The sequence below is a fragment of the Trichomycterus rosablanca genome, chromosome 17, assembly GCF_030014385.1.
Source record: "Trichomycterus rosablanca isolate fTriRos1 chromosome 17, fTriRos1.hap1, whole genome shotgun sequence".
Classification (NCBI taxonomy): Eukaryota; Metazoa; Chordata; class Actinopteri; order Siluriformes; family Trichomycteridae; genus Trichomycterus; species Trichomycterus rosablanca.
This window is the reverse complement of record NC_086004.1, coordinates 16,382,504-16,399,907: the sequence shown is the minus strand read 5'-3', so window position 1 is coordinate 16,399,907 and position 17,404 is coordinate 16,382,504. Positions and strand designations below refer to the sequence as shown.

The 17,404-nt window shown below is 38.9% G+C and overlaps 1 protein-coding gene across 4 annotated transcripts in view; it reads left to right on the top strand.

Moving 5' to 3' along the window:
* vps13c (vacuolar protein sorting 13 homolog C) overlaps positions 1–17,404 on the top strand; it is a 139,764-nt gene that overhangs the window by 17,795 nt on the left and 104,565 nt on the right. For all 4 annotated transcript variants that reach the window (XM_063012860.1, XM_063012859.1, XM_063012862.1 and 1 more), the window contains 9 exons: positions 1,274–1,331; positions 2,254–2,381; positions 2,875–2,981; positions 7,537–7,708; positions 12,858–12,920; positions 13,025–13,160; positions 13,299–13,393; positions 15,432–15,574; positions 15,746–15,938. In XM_063012860.1, the coding sequence (XP_062868930.1) occupies positions 1,274–1,331; positions 2,254–2,381; positions 2,875–2,981; positions 7,537–7,708; positions 12,858–12,920; positions 13,025–13,160; positions 13,299–13,393; positions 15,432–15,574; positions 15,746–15,938 (1,095 nt within the window). The remainder of the gene's footprint in view (positions 1–1,273; positions 1,332–2,253; positions 2,382–2,874; positions 2,982–7,536; positions 7,709–12,857; positions 12,921–13,024; positions 13,161–13,298; positions 13,394–15,431; positions 15,575–15,745; positions 15,939–17,404) is intronic.

The following is a 17,404-nucleotide window of genomic DNA, read 5'->3' as shown; positions in this document are numbered from 1 at the left end:
AAACGTTTATTTAAATAAAATAAAATAAATAAATAAATATTTAAATAAATAAAAAGTTTATTTAAAACAGGCATATTATATATACTGCATAATATAAAATGTGTGGGTGTGTGTGCAAATAATAAAAAAAACACATAGTTTCTTACATTTACTTTGACTTTTATTTCATTGCAGACAGGATAAACCTGAAACCTGAGATATTTCATGCTTTGTCTGCTCAACTTCATTTCATTTATTATTAAACATCCACTCTTGCATTTTAGGCCTGCAATACAGTCCAAAAAAAGTTGGGACAGTAAAGCATTTACCAAGGCCGCCATTCTTTTTCACCACACTTAAAAGTCGTTTTGGCACCGAGGATAACTCTGTATTGTAGTGCTTGATGAAGGTTTGCCAAAGTAATCCCTTGCCCATGTGGTTATATCAGCTATTGTTGAGTGGCGGTTCTTGATGCAGTGCCGTCTGAGGGATTGAAGCAAGCTTGCGCCCTTGGCCTTTACGCACTGGAATTCCTCCCGATTCCTTGAATCGTTTAATGATACTATGCACTGTAGAGGGAGAAATATGCAAATCCAGCCTTTCCTGGATGCTACTTTTGTACCAAACCATGATTACAATCACCTGTTGACATCACCTGTTTGGAATCACATTATTATTATTATTTTTTCTTCTCCTCATTACTAGCCCTAAATTGTCCCTGTCCCAACTTTTTTTGGAATGTGTTGCAGGCCTGAAATGCCGGGATGGATGTTTATTTATCATAAAATATATTGGGTTCAAACTGTCTGCAATCAAATAAAAGTGAATGTAAATGTAAGGAACACTGCATTTTATTTTATTTCCATTTTCCTTACTGTCACAACTTTTTCTGATTTGGGGTTGTATATACAGTTTTGTCTTTTCACTGTCATTAAAGTTTTGGTGTTTTCCTTGCTCAGAGTTGCTCTGGTTCTAAATCGCTTTTAAGCTAAAACTCCTAGCTAGAGGTTTTGATACTAGGTTAGGAACTCTCTTTATAAATATGGTCCCAAAAATGAATACACAGTGAGTAATAGTTGCAATATACAGCATTGTAATTTTTTTTACTGTAACTGTATCATACTCATACTTACTAAATTTTAACTCATACTATTCATGTCCTAATTTAGTGGTGGTAATAAAAATAAATGAAGTTGCTGATGGGGATATAATGATACCACAGCCACGTAATGGGTTGAGTTATTGCTTTTATACACAACAGTAGAGCGTAATTTCTGTGTTTTGGTTTTTTTAGGATAAGCTGAAAGCAGGAATCAGCACCAAAGATAAAGAACTGGATGGCTACCAGTATAGTAAGTATTAAAAATAGAGATGGTGTGATTTATTATTATTGAAACATTATAGATAGATTATAGAATTGTCAATATTTATATGTACACATTTTAAACAGAAGTTACTGTTCTACATTACTGCCACTTTCACTATTGTTTCATCAATACAACATGAAAACTAAAGGCTCAGTAATGTTTTTATATTTTTATGGGATGCTGTATGCTTATCAGTAGTAGAAACAACAATGGAAACACTTTCATACAACTTAAATTTTTTTAGGTTCTGCTTGACAATGGGGCATCAATGATAGTTTTTTCCCCCAGATTTCAGCCAGGAACAGTTATTTCTATTTTTATTAACAATTCTTTCAAATAATTTTATTGTCTAAATGTAGTTTTTTGCATCATCTTAATCAGTTCTCTATTACCGGTTATTTGTAAAACTGGAAGAATTAATTTCATTAAACAAAACATGAGATCACTCAAGGGAAAGCACTACACATTTTGTAAAGATATTTTTTAAAGGTCAAAACCTTTAAACCATTGTGAAATGGGACACACATCTAGGATTTTAGACATTTTCTGCTCAGTTCATCGTACTAATCTTTTAAATTTTAGTCATCAAGATGTGGATTTTCCTTTGAATTTTGGATAATTTTGCTTTTCCTCAACTTGCATCAGACGAGGTCCAAATACAGCATTGTACTCCTGTCTTTGCTTTTCTTTAGAAATGTATGTATTATGTATACTATTCTTACATAGTAAGGTCTTAATGTTGTGCACCTCTCAGTTGACATTAACAGTTAATGCCTTTGCCTAACACAAATATATGCAACACAGTCCATTTGAACAGGTGTTAGACTGTATTTATTGACATTATGTGTCTGTAATATCTCTCACTATAGTATTGTAAAATCATGCAAAATTGTTTGTGCTTTTATAGTTTTTAAACCCATCTTTGCCTCTGCCAAGATGTGCATCAACCCAAATGCTGAGGTTGAGCTGAAGTCACCCAAAGCAAAGGTGCACCTGGAAGTGCAGAACATTGCTATTGAAATAACCAGGCCACAAGTATGTATCCATATCCACTTCATTAACACAGTTAAAGGTGCAGAAAAAGGCTAATTGAACACATCCATTCACTTATTCACAGTTCACAAATTATGTGAACATCTGCGCTAATAATTTCCCTAAAAGTGAAATGAACTGAAGAGGCCTGTTTATGAAAAAATTACAGAATAGTCTAGAATTGCTCTGCTATGCAAGTTTGTTCAGGTGGTACAAAATGTGTTTGGTGCTAAAAGTGGTTTTGCCTAATATTAAGTGTTTATAAGGGCTACGTACATGTTTTCACCTAATCTTTGAACAATTAGTCCCAAGTACCATTGTTTGTATGTTAGTTATCTATCTGTTGTTATGTCTTTATTTAAGATCAGAGCAATTGTTCTAAAATACTGGTAAAAAGGGTTTGCAAAATTTTGAACTTCATAAGGCAAAACATTTATTGCTAGTCACTTTTATGTGTATTTAAGTGATTAAAAACAGGTAATTTTTGTTTTTGTAGTACTTATCTATGATCGAGCTGTTGGAGTCCATAGACTGTATGGTTAAAAATGGTCCCTATAGGAAGTTTCGACCAGATGTCCCTGTCCATAAACATGTCAAGCAGTGGTGAGTACTCAACATTGTTGATACTGATTAGCTGATTAGAATGTGAGGTACATTTAATTTATTGCATTATTTTGTTCTGTAGTGAGTGACAAAATGTGTTTCTGAATTCTAGGAAAGATTTAATAGAATGTGCATAGTTGTATCTGCAAACATATACAGTAGTTTGTATGTAACAATATTTGTGTAATAGAACATCAAGCCTAATTTTAAAATAATTAAGTTCATTTGCACAATATGCAGTGCAAGCAACTGAGGGTTAAGGGCCTTTCTAAAGGGCCCACCAGTGACAACCTGGAAGTGCTGGGGCTTAAATCAGTGAACTTCAGATTACTAGTCAAGTATTTTAGTATACACCCCCATAGTTTCCCAATCTAGTCATAACTTCGTTTTTCATTATATGCACTCTACATTTAATAGTTGCAACATATTCCAAAAAAGTTCAAACATGTTATAACACCTTTCCTACTAATTACACTTTTTAATTGTTTGTGAACTGAGGTTACTAATTTAAAGGTTGCAGTTGCTGCTCTACTGTACAGTTCATGGTTGCCATAATTATTTCACCAAGACAGTGCCAGGCCTTATTCTACAAGTGCTACAACAGCGCGGCTTCGTCTGCACTGATTGTGCGTGTTTGGTCTGGCAGAAGTCAAGCACCTTGAATAGGAGAATCAGACAAGATTCTAAGCCAATTTCTTAAATACCTCGTGAAGTCAAAGTGTAATGAGGTTCAGCTGTGGATCATTAGCTTTGGACCAATCATAGCAAAGGGGTGTCAACTTGTAAATAAAAACAAAGCTTCCTCAACCATGTGCTCCCGGAGACAGGGGCGTGGCACATACAGTGTATCACAAAAGTGAGTACACCCCTCACATTTCTGCAGATATTTAAGTATATCTTTTCATGGGACAACACTGACAAAATGACACTTTGACACAATGAAAAGTAGTCTGTGTGCAGCTTATATAACAGTGTAAATTTATTCTTCCCTCAAAATAACTCAATATACAGCCATTAATGTCTAAACCACCGGCAACAAAAGTGAGTACACCCCTTAGTGAAAGTTCCTGAAGTGTCAATATTTTGTGTGGCCACCATTATTTCCCAGAACTGCCTTAACTCTCCTGGGCATGGAGTTTACCAGAGCTTCACAGGTTGCCACTGGAATGCTTTTCCACTCCTCCATGACGACATCACGGAGCTGGCGGATATTCGAGACTTTGCACTCCTCCACCTTCCGCTTGAGGATGCCCCAAAGATGTTCGATTGGGTTTAGGTCTGGAGACATGCTTGGCCAGTCCATCACCTTTACCCTCAGCCTCTTCAATAAAGCAGTGGTCGTCTTAGAGGTGTGTTTGGGGTCATTATCATGCTGGAACACTGCCCTGCGACCCAGTTTCCGGAGGGAGGGGATCATGCTCTGCTCAGTATTTCACAGTACATATTGGAGTTCATGTGTCCCTCAATGAAATGTAACTCCCCAACACCTGCTGCACTCATGCAGCCCCAGACCATGGCATTCCCACCACCATGCTTGACTGTAGGCATGACACACTTATCTTTGTACTCCTCACCTGATTGCCGCCACACATGCTTGAGACCATCTGAACCAAACAAATTAATCTTGGTCTCATCAGACCATAGGACATGGTTCCAGTAATCCATGTCATTTGTTGACATGTCTTCAGCAAACTGTTTGCGGGCTTTCTTGTGTAGAGACTTCAGAAGAGGCTTCCTTCTGGGGTGACAGCCATGCAGACCAATTTGATGTAGTGTGCGGCGTATGGTCTGAGCACTGACAGGCTGACCCCCCACCTTTTCAATCTCTGCAGCAATGCTGACAGCACTCCTGCGCCTATCTTTCAAAGACAGCAGTTGGATGTGACGCTGAGCACGTGCACTCAGCTTCTTTGGACGACCAACGCGAGGTCTGTTCTGAGTGGACCCTGCTCTTTTAAAACGCTGGATGATCTTGGCCACTGTGCTGCAGCTCAGTTTCAGGATGTTGGCAATCTTCTTGTAGCCTTGGCCATCTTCATGTAGCGCAACAATTCGTCTTTTAAGATCCTCAGAGAGTTATTTGCCATGAGGTGCCATGTTGGAACTTTCAGTGACCAGTATGAGAGAGTGTGAGAGCTGTACTACTAAATTGAACACACCTGCTCCCTATGCACACCTGAGACCTAGTAACACTAACAAATCACATGACATTTTGGAGGGAAAATGACAAGCAGTGCTCAATTTGGACATTTAGGGGTGTAGTCTCTTAGGGGTGTACTCACTTTTGTTGCCGGTGGTTTAGACATTAATGGCTGTATATTGAGTTATTTTGAGGGAAGAATACATTTACACTGTTATATAAGCTGCACACAGACTACTTTTCATTGTGTCAAAGTGTCATTTTGTCAGTGTTGTCCCATGAAAAGATATACTTAAATATCTGCAGAAATGTGAGGGGTGTACTCACTTTTGTGATACACTGTACATGAAACATGAGCTCCGGGAGCACAGAGAGGCAGGATTCGTGACAAATGTGTACACATCTGATCATAGCATTTTACATTCAGTCTATCGAGGTGAGCTTGGGTTCAGAGAACTCAGTGGCATTTCACCAATACGAGGATGGCAGAGGATGATGCAAAACTAATTTATAGAACACTGACACTGTTATATACAAAATTGTATTACTGAACAAGTGATTATTCACAATACCAACTTAATTGCTTACATTATTTCATAGCATTATACATTGAGGAGCCAAAACATTTGGACTACGCACCTAAAATGGTGTCAAAACAGCTTTGACCCACCAAGAAATTTATATTCTTTTAATTGTACACAAGAGTTTTTAACCCTGTGCTCTTGCCATAACTATTTTGCCTTATTAAAGTCACTTAGGTCTTAGTTTTGCCCACATCTGCTGCACACACTATGTACACTGTGAGTAACCACTGTGCACATTTTTGAAGGAGGGATCCTAAATTTTTAATCCTAATGTTTTATCTAGGCATGACATTGCCATCATTATGCTGAGGCCTTATTAAAAATAAATGGCCTTCTTCTATTTTAATTTGTTTATATGATATGATGCCAAATCTTCTGTAAAGTAATGTAATATGTAACATGAAATTATTTAAAAGGGAAATAATTAACTTGGACACAAAATTCACATCAAAGATCTGCCATATTTATATACAGTGTATCACAAAAGTGAGTACACCCCTCACATTTCTGCAAATATTTTATAATATCTTTTCATGGGACAACACTATAGAAATAAAACTTGGATATAACTTAGAGTAGTCAGTGTACAACTTGTATAGCAGTGTAGATTTACTGTCTTCTGAAAATAACTCAACACACAGCCATTAATGTCTAAATGGCTGGCAACATAAGTGAGTACACCCCACAGTGAACATGTCCAAATTGTGCCCAAAGTGTCAATATTTTGTGTGACCACCATTATTATCCAGCACTGCCTTAACCCTCCTGGGCATGGAATTAACCAGAGCTGCACAGGTTGCTACTGGAATCCTCTTCCACTCCTCCATGATGACATCACGGAGCTGGTGGATGTTAGACACCTTGAACTCCTCCACCTTCCACTTGAGGATGCGCCACAGGTGCTCAATTGGGTTTAGTCCATCACCTTTACCTTCAGCTTCCTCAGCAAGGCAGTTGTCATCTTGGAGGTTGTGTTTGGGGTCGTTATCATGTTGGAAAACTGCCATGATTTTCGAAGTTTTCGAAGGGAGGGGATCATGCTCTGTTTCAGAATGTCACAGTACATGTTGGAATTCATGTTTCCCTCAATGAACTGCAGCTCCCCAGTGCCAGCAACACTCATGCAGCCCAAGACCATGTGTCTCATGTGTCTATTTTTTAAAGCCAACCTCTGGATATGACGCCGAACACGTGGACTCAACTTCTTTGGTCGACTCTGGCGAAGCCTGTTCCGAGTGGAACCTGTCCTGGAAAACCGCTGTATGACCTTGGCCACCATGCTGTAGCTCAGTTTCAGGGTGTTAGCAATCTTCTTATAGCCCAGGCCATCTTTGTGGAGAGCAACAATTCTATTTCTCACATCCTCAGAGAGTTCTTTGCCATGAGGTGCCATGTTGAATATTCAGTGGCCAGTATGAGAGAATTGTACCCAAAACACCAAATTTAACAGCCCTGCTCCCCATTTACACCTGGGACCTTGACACATGACACCAGGGAGGGACGACGACACATTTGGGCACAATTTGGACACAATTTGGACATGTTCACTGTGGGGTGTACTCACTTATGTTGCCAGCTATTTAGACATTAATGGCTGTGTGTTTAGTTATTTTCAGAAGACAGTAAATCTACACTGCTATACAAGCTGTACACTGACTACTCTAAGTTATATCCAAGTTTCATGTCTATAGTGTTGTCCCATGAAAAGATATAATGAAATATTTGCAGAAATGTGAGGGGTGTACTCACTTTTGTGATACACTGTATGATGTGTACAATTCAGGAACTCAGTTTTGATTTTAAATATTGTATGCGGCTCCTGCATTTTTAGGTGGATGTATGGCATCAACAGTGTTTTGGAGGTGCACATCAAACGCTTTAACCAAATGTGGAGCTGGCCTCATATCCTAAAACACAGACAGACACTGAAAGCCTACAAGGCAGCATACAAAGCCAAGCTGACTCAGGGCAAAATCAGAGAAGACACAGAGAAACAGATCCTGGTACACACACACACTCACACACACTATATCTATATACAGTGGGGGAAATAAGTACAAAGACTTGAACAGTCTATAATTTTATGGAAGGTTTATTTTAACAGAGAGAGACAGAATATCAACAAAAAATCCAGAAAAAAAACATTAAATAAAAGTTATAAATTAATTTGTATTTAATTAAGGGAAATAAGTATTTGATCCCCTACCAACCAGCAAGAATTCTGACCCCCACAGACCGGTTATGTGCCCATGAGGCACACAAATTAGTCCTGTCCCTGTATAAAAGACTCCTGTCACAGAATCAGTTTCTTCCGTTCAAATCTCTCGACCACCATGGGCAAGACCAAAGAGCTATCAAAGGACGTCAGGGACAAGATTGTAGACCTGCACAAGGCTGGAATGGGCTACAAGACCATCAGCAAGAAGCTTGGTGAGAAAGAGACCACTGTTGGTGCGATAATTCGAAAATGGAAGAAATACAAGATCACAGTCAATCACCCTCACTCTGGAGCTCCATGCAAGATCTCACCTGGTGGGGTAAGAATGATTCTGAGAAAGGTGAGGTCAGTCCAGAATTACACGGGAGGAGCTTGTCAATGATCTCAAGGGAGCTGGGAGCACAGTCACCAAGAAAACCATTAGTAACACACTTCGCCGTAATGGATTGAGATCCTGCAGTGCCCGCAAAGTCCCTTTGCTCAAGAAGGCTCATGTACAGACCCGTCTGAAGTTTGCCAATGAACACCTGAATGATTCAGAGAAAGCTTGGGAGAATGTGATATGGTCAGATGAGACCAAAATTGAGCTCTTTGGCATCAACTCCACTCGCCGTGTTTGGAGGCAAAGAAATGCCCGGTGGGGATGGTGTTCTTGGGGTCATATCCAGCATTTCTCTGCTCCCAGCTCCCTTGAGATCATTGACAAGCTCCTCCCGTGTAATTCTGGACTGACCTCACCTTTCTCAGAATCATTCTTACCCCACCAGGTGAGATCTTGCATGGAGCTCCAGAGTGAGGGTGATTGACTGTGATTTCTTCCATTTTCGAATGATCGCACCAACAGTGGTCTCTTTCTCACCAAGCTTCTTGCTGATGGTCTTGTAGCCCATTCCAGCCTTGTGCAGGTCTACAATCTTGTCCCTGACGTCCTCTTTGGTCTTGCCCATGGTGGTCGAGAGATTTGAACGGAAGAAACTGATTCTGTGACAGGAGTCTTTTATACAGGGACAGGACTAATTTGTGTGCCTCATGGGCACATAACCGGTCTGTGGGGGTCAGAATTCTTGCTGGTTGGTAGGGGATCAAATACTTATTTCCCTTAATTAAATACAAATTAATTTATAACTTTTATTTAATGTTTTTTTTCTGGATTTTTTGTTGATATTCTGTCTCTCTCTGTTAAAATAAACCTTCCATAAAAATTGTAGACTGTTCAAGTCTTTGTAAGGGGGTAAACTTACAAAATCAGCAGGGGATCAAATACTTATTTCCCCCACTGTATTTATCTGTCTATCTATCTGTCTATCTACCTATCTATCGATATATATATATATATATATATATATATATATATATATATATATATATATATATATATATATATATATATATATATATACATACTATATATATATATATATATATTGTTATATATATATATATATATATATATATATATATATATATATATATATACATATATATATATATATATATATATATACAGTATATACTGTATCACAAAAGTGAGTACACCCCTCACATTTCTGCAAATATTTCATTATATCTTTTCATGGGACAACACTATAGAAATGAAACTTGGATATGACTTAGAGTAGTCAGTGTACAGCTTGTGTAGCAGTGTAGATTTATTGTTTCTGAAAACAACTCAACACACAGCCATTAATGTCTAAATAGCTGGCAACATAAGTGAGTACACCCCACAGTGAACATGTCCAAATTGTGCCCAAATGTGTCAATATTTTGTGTGATCACCATTATTATCCAGCACTGCCTTAACCCTCTTGTGCATGGAATTTACCAGAGCTGCACAGGTTGCTACTGGAATCCTCTTCCACTCCTCCATGATGACATCACGGAGCTGGTGGATGTTTGACACCTTGAACTCCTCCACCTTCCACTTGAGGATGCCCCACAGGTGCTCAATTGGGTTTAGTCCATCACCTTTACCTTCAGCAAGGCAGTTGTCATCTTTGAGATGTGTTTGGGGTCGTTATCATGTTGGTAAACTGCCATGCGGCCCAGTTTTCGAAGGGAGGGGATCATGCTCTGCTTCAGAATGTCACAGTACATGCTGGAATTCATGTTTCCCTTAATGAACCGCAGCTCCCCAGTGCCGGCAGCACTCATGCAGCCCAAGACCGTGATGCTACCACCACCATGCTTGACTGTAGGCAAGAGACAGTTGTCTTGGTACTCCTCACCAGGGCGCCGCCACACATGCTGGACACCATCTGAGCCAAACAAGTTTATCTTGGTCTCGTCAGACCACAGGGCATTCCAGTAATCCATGTTCTTGGACTGCTTGTCTTCAGCAAACTGTTTGCGGGCTTTCTTGTGCGTCAGCTTCCTTCTGGGATGACAACCATGCAGACCGAGTTGATGCAGTGTGCGGCGTATAGTCTGAGCACTGACAGGCTGACCTCCCACCTCTTTAACCTCTGCAGCAATGCTGGCAGCACTCATGTGTCTATTTTTTAAAGACAACCTCTGGATATGATGCTGAACACGTGGACTCCACTTCTTTGGTCGACCCTGTCGAAGCCTGTTCCGAGTGGAACCTGTCCTGGAAAACCGCTGTATGACCTTGGCCACCGTGCTGTAGCTCAGTTTCAGGGTGTTAGCAATCTTCTTATAGCCTAGGCCATCTTTGTGGAGAGCAACAATTCTATTTCTCACATCCTCAGAGAGTTCTTTGCCATGAGGTGCCATGTTGAATATCCAGTGGCCAGTATGAGAGAATTGTACCCAAAACACCAAATTTAACAGCCCTGCTCCCCATTCACATCTGGGACCTTGACACATGACACCAGGGAGGGACAACGACACATTTGGGCACAATTTGGACATGTTCACTGTGGGGTGCACTCACTTATGTTGCCAGCTATTTAGACATTAATGGCTGTGTGTTGAGTTTTTTTCAGAAGACAGTAAATCTACACTGCTTTACAAGCTGTACACTGACTACTCTAAGTAATATCCAAGTTTCATTTCTATAGTGTTGTCCCATGAAAAGATATAATGAAATATTTGCAAAAATGTAAAGGGGTGTACTCACTTTTGTGAGATACTGTATGTACAGTGTATCACAAAAGTTAGTACACCCCTCACATTTCTGCAGATATTTAAGTATATCTTTTCATGGGACAACACTGACAAAATGACACTTTGACACAATGAAAAGTAGTCTGTGTGCAGCTTATATAACAGTGTAAATTTATTCTTCCCTCAAAATAACTCAATATACAGCCATTAATGTCTAAACCACCGGCAACAAAAGTGAGTACACCCCTAAGAGACTACACCCCTAAATGTCCAAATTGAGCACTGCTTGTCATTTTCCCTCCAAAATGTCATGTGATTTGTTAGTGTTACTAGGTCTCAGGTGTGCATAGGGAGCAGGTGTGTTCAATTTAGTAGTACAGCTCTCACACTCTCTCATACTGGTCACTGAAAGTTCCAACATGGCACCTCATGGCAAAGAACTCTCTGAGGATCTTAAAAGACGAATTGTTGCGCTACATGAAGATGGCCAAGGCTACAAGAAGATTGCCAACACCCTGAAACTGGGCTGCAGCACAGTGGCCAAGATCATCCAGCGTTTTAAAAGAGCAGGGTCCACTCAGAACAGACCTCGCGTTGGTCGTCCAAAGAAGCTGAGTGCACGTGCTCAGCGTCACATCCAACTGCTGTCTTTGAAAGATAGGCGCAGGAGTGCTGTCCGCATTGCTGCAGAGATTGAAAAGGTGGGGGGTCAGCCTGTCAGTGCTCAGACCATACGCCGCACACTACATCAAATTGGTCTGCATGGCTGTCACCCCAGAAGGAAGCCTCTTCTGAAGTCTCTACACAAGAAAGCCCGCAAACAGTTTGCTGAAGACATGTCAACAAAGGACATGGATTACTGGAACCATGTCCTATGGTCTGATGAGACCAAGATTAATTTGTTTGGTTCAGATGGTCTCAAGCATGTGTGGCAGCAATCAGGTGAGGAGTACAAAGATAAGTGTGTCATGCCTACAGTCAAGCATGGTGGTGGGAATGCCATGGTCTGGGGCTGCATGAGTGCAGCAGGTGTTGGGGAGTTACATTTCATTGAGGGACACATGAACTCCAATATGTACTGTGAAATACTGAAGTAGAGCATGATCCCCTCCCTCCGGAAACTCGGTCACAGGGCAGTGTTCCAGCATGATAATGACCCCAAACACACCTCTAAGACGACCACTGCTTTATTGAAGAGGCTGAGGGTAAAGGTGATGGACTGGCCAAGCATGTCTCCAGACCTAAACCCAATAGAACATCTTTGGGGCATCCTCAAGCGGAAGGTGGAGGAGCGCAAAGTCTCGAATATCCGCCAGCTCCGTGACGTCGTCATGGAGGAGTGGAAAAGCATTCCAGTGGCAACCTGTGAAGCTCTGGTAAACTCCATGCCCATGAGAGTTAAGGCAGTTCTGGGAAATAATGGTGGCCACACAAAATATTGACACTTTAGGAACTTTCACTAAGGGGTGTACTCACTTTTGTTGCCGGTGGTTTAGACATTAATGGCTGTATATTGAGTTATTTTGAGGGAAGAATAAATTTACACTGTTATATAAGCTGCACACAGACTACTTTTCATTGTGTCAAAGTGTCATTTTGTCAGTGTTGTCCCATGAAAAGATATACTTAAATATCTGCAGAAATGTGAGGGGTGTACTCACTTTTGTGATACACTGTATATATATATATATATATATATATATATATATATATATATATATATATATATATATATATATATATATATATATATATATATATATATATATATATATATATATATATTTATTTTTATATTTTTGTTCATATTTATATTGATATATACTTACATTTTAGTATGTTACACAGTGTTTTTACTATGTTACTAGGAACTGGAGAAACTTTTAGATGTATTCAATATCACATTGGCCAGACAGCAAGCTCAGATGGAGGTATGGAAATATTAAAGATACAGTTATATAATTATTTAGGCTCCAGTGACTGTACTGCTGATAATTCTGAAACATCAGATTTGATCTGAACTTTCCTCACTCAGGTGGTTCGGTCTGGTCAGAAGCTTGTTGCCAAAAAAGCAGCACAAAAGCAGACTGGAGGAGGATTCTTTGGTGGTTTTTTTGGAAGGAAAGAAGGGAAAAAGAAAGAACTAGAAGATGAGGTTAAAGAGTCAGAACGTAAGTGCTTTGATCATTTCAAGGCATCAGTTAAACTTTAGTTAATATTGTGAGTTAACTAATTGTATACTATTTTAAATAGTCACAATAAGCTATTTATTTCTATCTTATCTTGATTTTGTTTGTGTGTCTATAAAGGCATTGATACTATCCTGACCACTGAAGAGAAAACCAAGTTGTACACAGCCATCGGCTACAGTGAAAGCTCTCACAGCCTGGCTTTACCCAAAAATGTTTGTATGAAACATTTACACCAGGGTTTAAACCAGGGTTCAGAAATTCAGTCCTGGAGAGCCACAGATTACATATCTTAAAGGAATACTACATAAACACCATAATCATATTACTGCAGGAAATCACATTATGACTAAAACCCATTTACCGGGTGTACATGCACTGATTATGCGAAACCTTTGAGTTTACATGAGTATGTAAACATGTGAACATTTCTCAGTTATGTGACCTTTAAAGATTTACATATATTGAATTACTACAGTAAATATTAAATCTAATGTTCACTTATTTTACTGACCAAGTAGTGCTAGTATAAATATTGCATTTTATTATAACAACATATACATGTACAGTAGGGGCCAATAATGTTTAGTATTTTTTTTATTTATTTTTTTTCAAAACAGATAATCAGCATAAACCAATTAACAGTGGCTGCAGATTTATTAAAACAAGTGTTACTGGCATTACCCTACATCGATTAATAACTCTTTTAGAATATAGTGAAAGACCTAAATTATTGAAGTAAAAGCTCAGACGACATTCTCTATGACAGTAATTGACAGGGTAAATTTCACAAATGTCCACTTTGCTTTTAAGTAATGCCAAATACTAAAAAAATCTAAAATGTTTGTATTGTTTTAATATTCAGGGTAAGAACAATCTAGGACAGATATAATTCCTTTATTTGTCATATATGCAACCCCAAATCAGAAGTCAGTTGCAAACATTATGAACCCAAGATATTTTATGTTTTGTCTGGTCAGTGTTATTTCTTATGTTAATATACACCCATTCCTGCATTTCACACCTGCAACACATTCCAAAAAGTTGGGAAGGGGCAATGTAGGGCTTTTTTAAACAGGTTATGTTAACAGGTGATTGTAATCATGATTTGGTACAAAGTCTTTGAGGAGCAAAGAATTGCAGAGGATCTCCAGTTTGTCAACAAACACTTAAGAATATTATTAAAATGTTTAAAAACAATGTTTCTTAAAGAGAGATTCTAAGGAATTTGCATATTTTAAATGATTAAAGAATGATGAAGAATCTGGAGTAATTTCAGTGCATTAATGGCACAAATCTAAACTAAACACCCGTGATCTCCAACCCCTTATATTGCACTGCACCAGTAAACCATCATTTGTCAACAGTTGATATAACCACATGGACAGGAAATTTGGTATGGGGCTGTGTCAGTGTCTTTGGCAAAGGTAATTTGTGTGATGGCAGCATTAATGCAGAAAAGTACATTGAGATTTAGAGCAACATATGCTGCCTTTAAGACAATATCTTTTCTAGGGACATCCATGCAATTTTAAACAAGACAAAAACACATTACTAAGGCATGGTTACGAAAAAAGAGGATACTGGACTCGACTGGCAAAAAAATGTGTGGAAATTTATAAATGAAAAATGCAACAACTACAGCCCAATCTGTTGCACACCCTAAAACGTATTTGCAGGAAGAATTGGACAAAATAACAACAGATTTGGAATGTGTTGCAGGCCTGAAATGCAGGAATGGATGTGTATTAACAAATGTAATTAAGTTGACCAAACAAATCATGAAATATCATACAGTCTGCAATCAAATAAAAGTCAAAGTAAATGTAGGAATATTATTTGTTTGCATTTTCCATACTGTACATCCATGCAGTCATTACATTGGATATAACATTAAGTATTTTTTTTATTTTAAATTTGTAAAAATTTTAGTGTTTTGTTTTTCACATATATGAATGTTTTGCTTTTCTACATTCCCTAGCATCAAATGTTATGTATTTTATGCAGGTCTGTTGGGTAAAATGTTGAACATAAAGCATGACTGATAGCATAAATTGCATGATTGTAAACAATTGTCCAACATTAAAAAAGTAATTATAGTAATTAGTAGTATATAGTTAAATTTTACTTTATAGACTCCCCACATCTCTCCATGTTGGTCTTTTACTTGCAAACTATTGTGCTGTGTGGCTTCTACTGCATTTTAGCTGGGATTTATAACAGCTAACAGTTTTTGTGGGTGTGTGGTTGCAGTATGTAGCAATAATCATCAACTTTAAGCTCCTACGGACATCAGTGACAGTACGTGAGGAAGCAAATGTTCCTGAAATTCTCAAAGTGCAAATGATTGACCTCAGCACCACTGTCTCCCAAAGACCAGGAGCACAGGCTTTAAAGTAAGCCTGACATGCACAGCTTACTTACTCACATACTAAAACACACTGCATATGTTTTACTTTTAAATGTTGTTTAAACTATTTAATTTTAGATGTGTGTATAAGTATAATAGTTTATAGTGAATAACTTGTGTTTTGTATTAAAATAAGTGTTTGTGTGTGTGCTGTTAGATTGGAGGCCAGTTTGGAGCATTGGTATGTCACAGGATTGCAGCAGCAGGGCATTGTACCATCTCTTATATCTACTGTGGGAGACCTGGACTCTTCTTTGCTCAGTGTGCTGTTCGAGCTAAACCCAGAGGAAAGCACTGCAGATCAGCTGCTTCGAATACACTCTCAACCTGTAGAGATCATCTATGATGCTGTGAGACACACACACATTCAGTTAACCTACAAAATAATATGCTGCTCAAAAAATTAAGGGAACACCTTGTAACACCAAGTCATTTAAACTTCAGGGATATTAGTATGTCCAGTTAGGAAGCAAAAAAGATTGTGAATCAATTTCATCTGCTTTAGTGCAGATGAAAGTAACAACAGGTGCCTCTGAGATGCAACACAAGACAACCCTCAAAAGGGAATGGTTTTGCAGGTGGTGGCTATAGACGATTACCCTCTCCTTATCCTTCTTGACTGATTCTTTTTTAGATTTGTGTTTTGCTAGTGTCCTTGTCAATACTATTAGCGTGAACTGGTACCTGCAACCTGTTAAGGTTGTACACAGCCATGCGTGCTGTCACAAAAAGGTTTGCTGTGTGTCCCAGCACAGTCTCAGGAGCATGAAAGAGATAACAGAACATGGCTTGTTACACAAGGAGAGCTGAATAAGGTTATAGAAGGGCATCAACCCAGCAGCTGGATCGGTATATGCTCCTTTGTGCAAGGAGGAACAGGAGGAGCACTACCAGAACCGGTAGCATGTTTCTGAACAAACTTTCAGAAACAGACTCTATGAGGGAAGCATAAGGGCCTGATATTATCAATTGGGACCTGTGTTCACAGCCCAACGTTGTACAACTTTATTGGTGTTTACCAGAGAACAGCAGAAATGGCAGGTACACCACTGGCACCCTGTGCTGTTTATTTACCTTTATGTTTAACGCATAAGTCAAGACGTAACAGTTATGCTGCTTGCAACATCATCCATTGGGGGTGGGTCAGTAATGGTCTGGGGATGCATAAGCCTGGAGTGTCTCACAAACCTCCATGTGATAGCCAATGGTACCCTGACTGCTGTTGTGTACCGGGATAAAATCCTTAAAGACGCTGGTACAGCTGGCCCTGGGGTTATCCTAGTGCTGTACAATGAAGGCATTGATGCTGCCAAGTTGCGCTGGAGATTGTTTAGGAGCTTACTGATGCCCCGATTCAGGTCTGGGAGGAGATTCCCCGGGACACCAATCAGCAGTCTCATTAGAAGCATGCCCAGACGTCACATTTCGAGTTGCTTGTGATGAAATTCACACAAATTGGTTACGTCTGTGATTTTAGTTTTTTTTCAAGGCCATAATTACAATACACAGTGGGGAGTCACTTCCCCTCATTATTCATATATACTTAAAATGGTTAATTTATGGATACGGCTTTGAATTTATGTTATAAGTTTGGTGTGATTTTGAAACTGGGCCTCAAAGGGTTGCTGATTGTGGTTTCTACTGCCTGTCATTTTGTTCTTTTGTTCTCAAATTACACAATTTATAACAGTAAAGATGAATTTTTGTACTTTCATTTATCTTTTGTTTATCAAGCTCTGATGTGTAATTTAAGTGTTACCTCAAATTTTTTGAGCAGTGTACTTTTACAAACTGCAGTTCATTGTTATTTTACTTT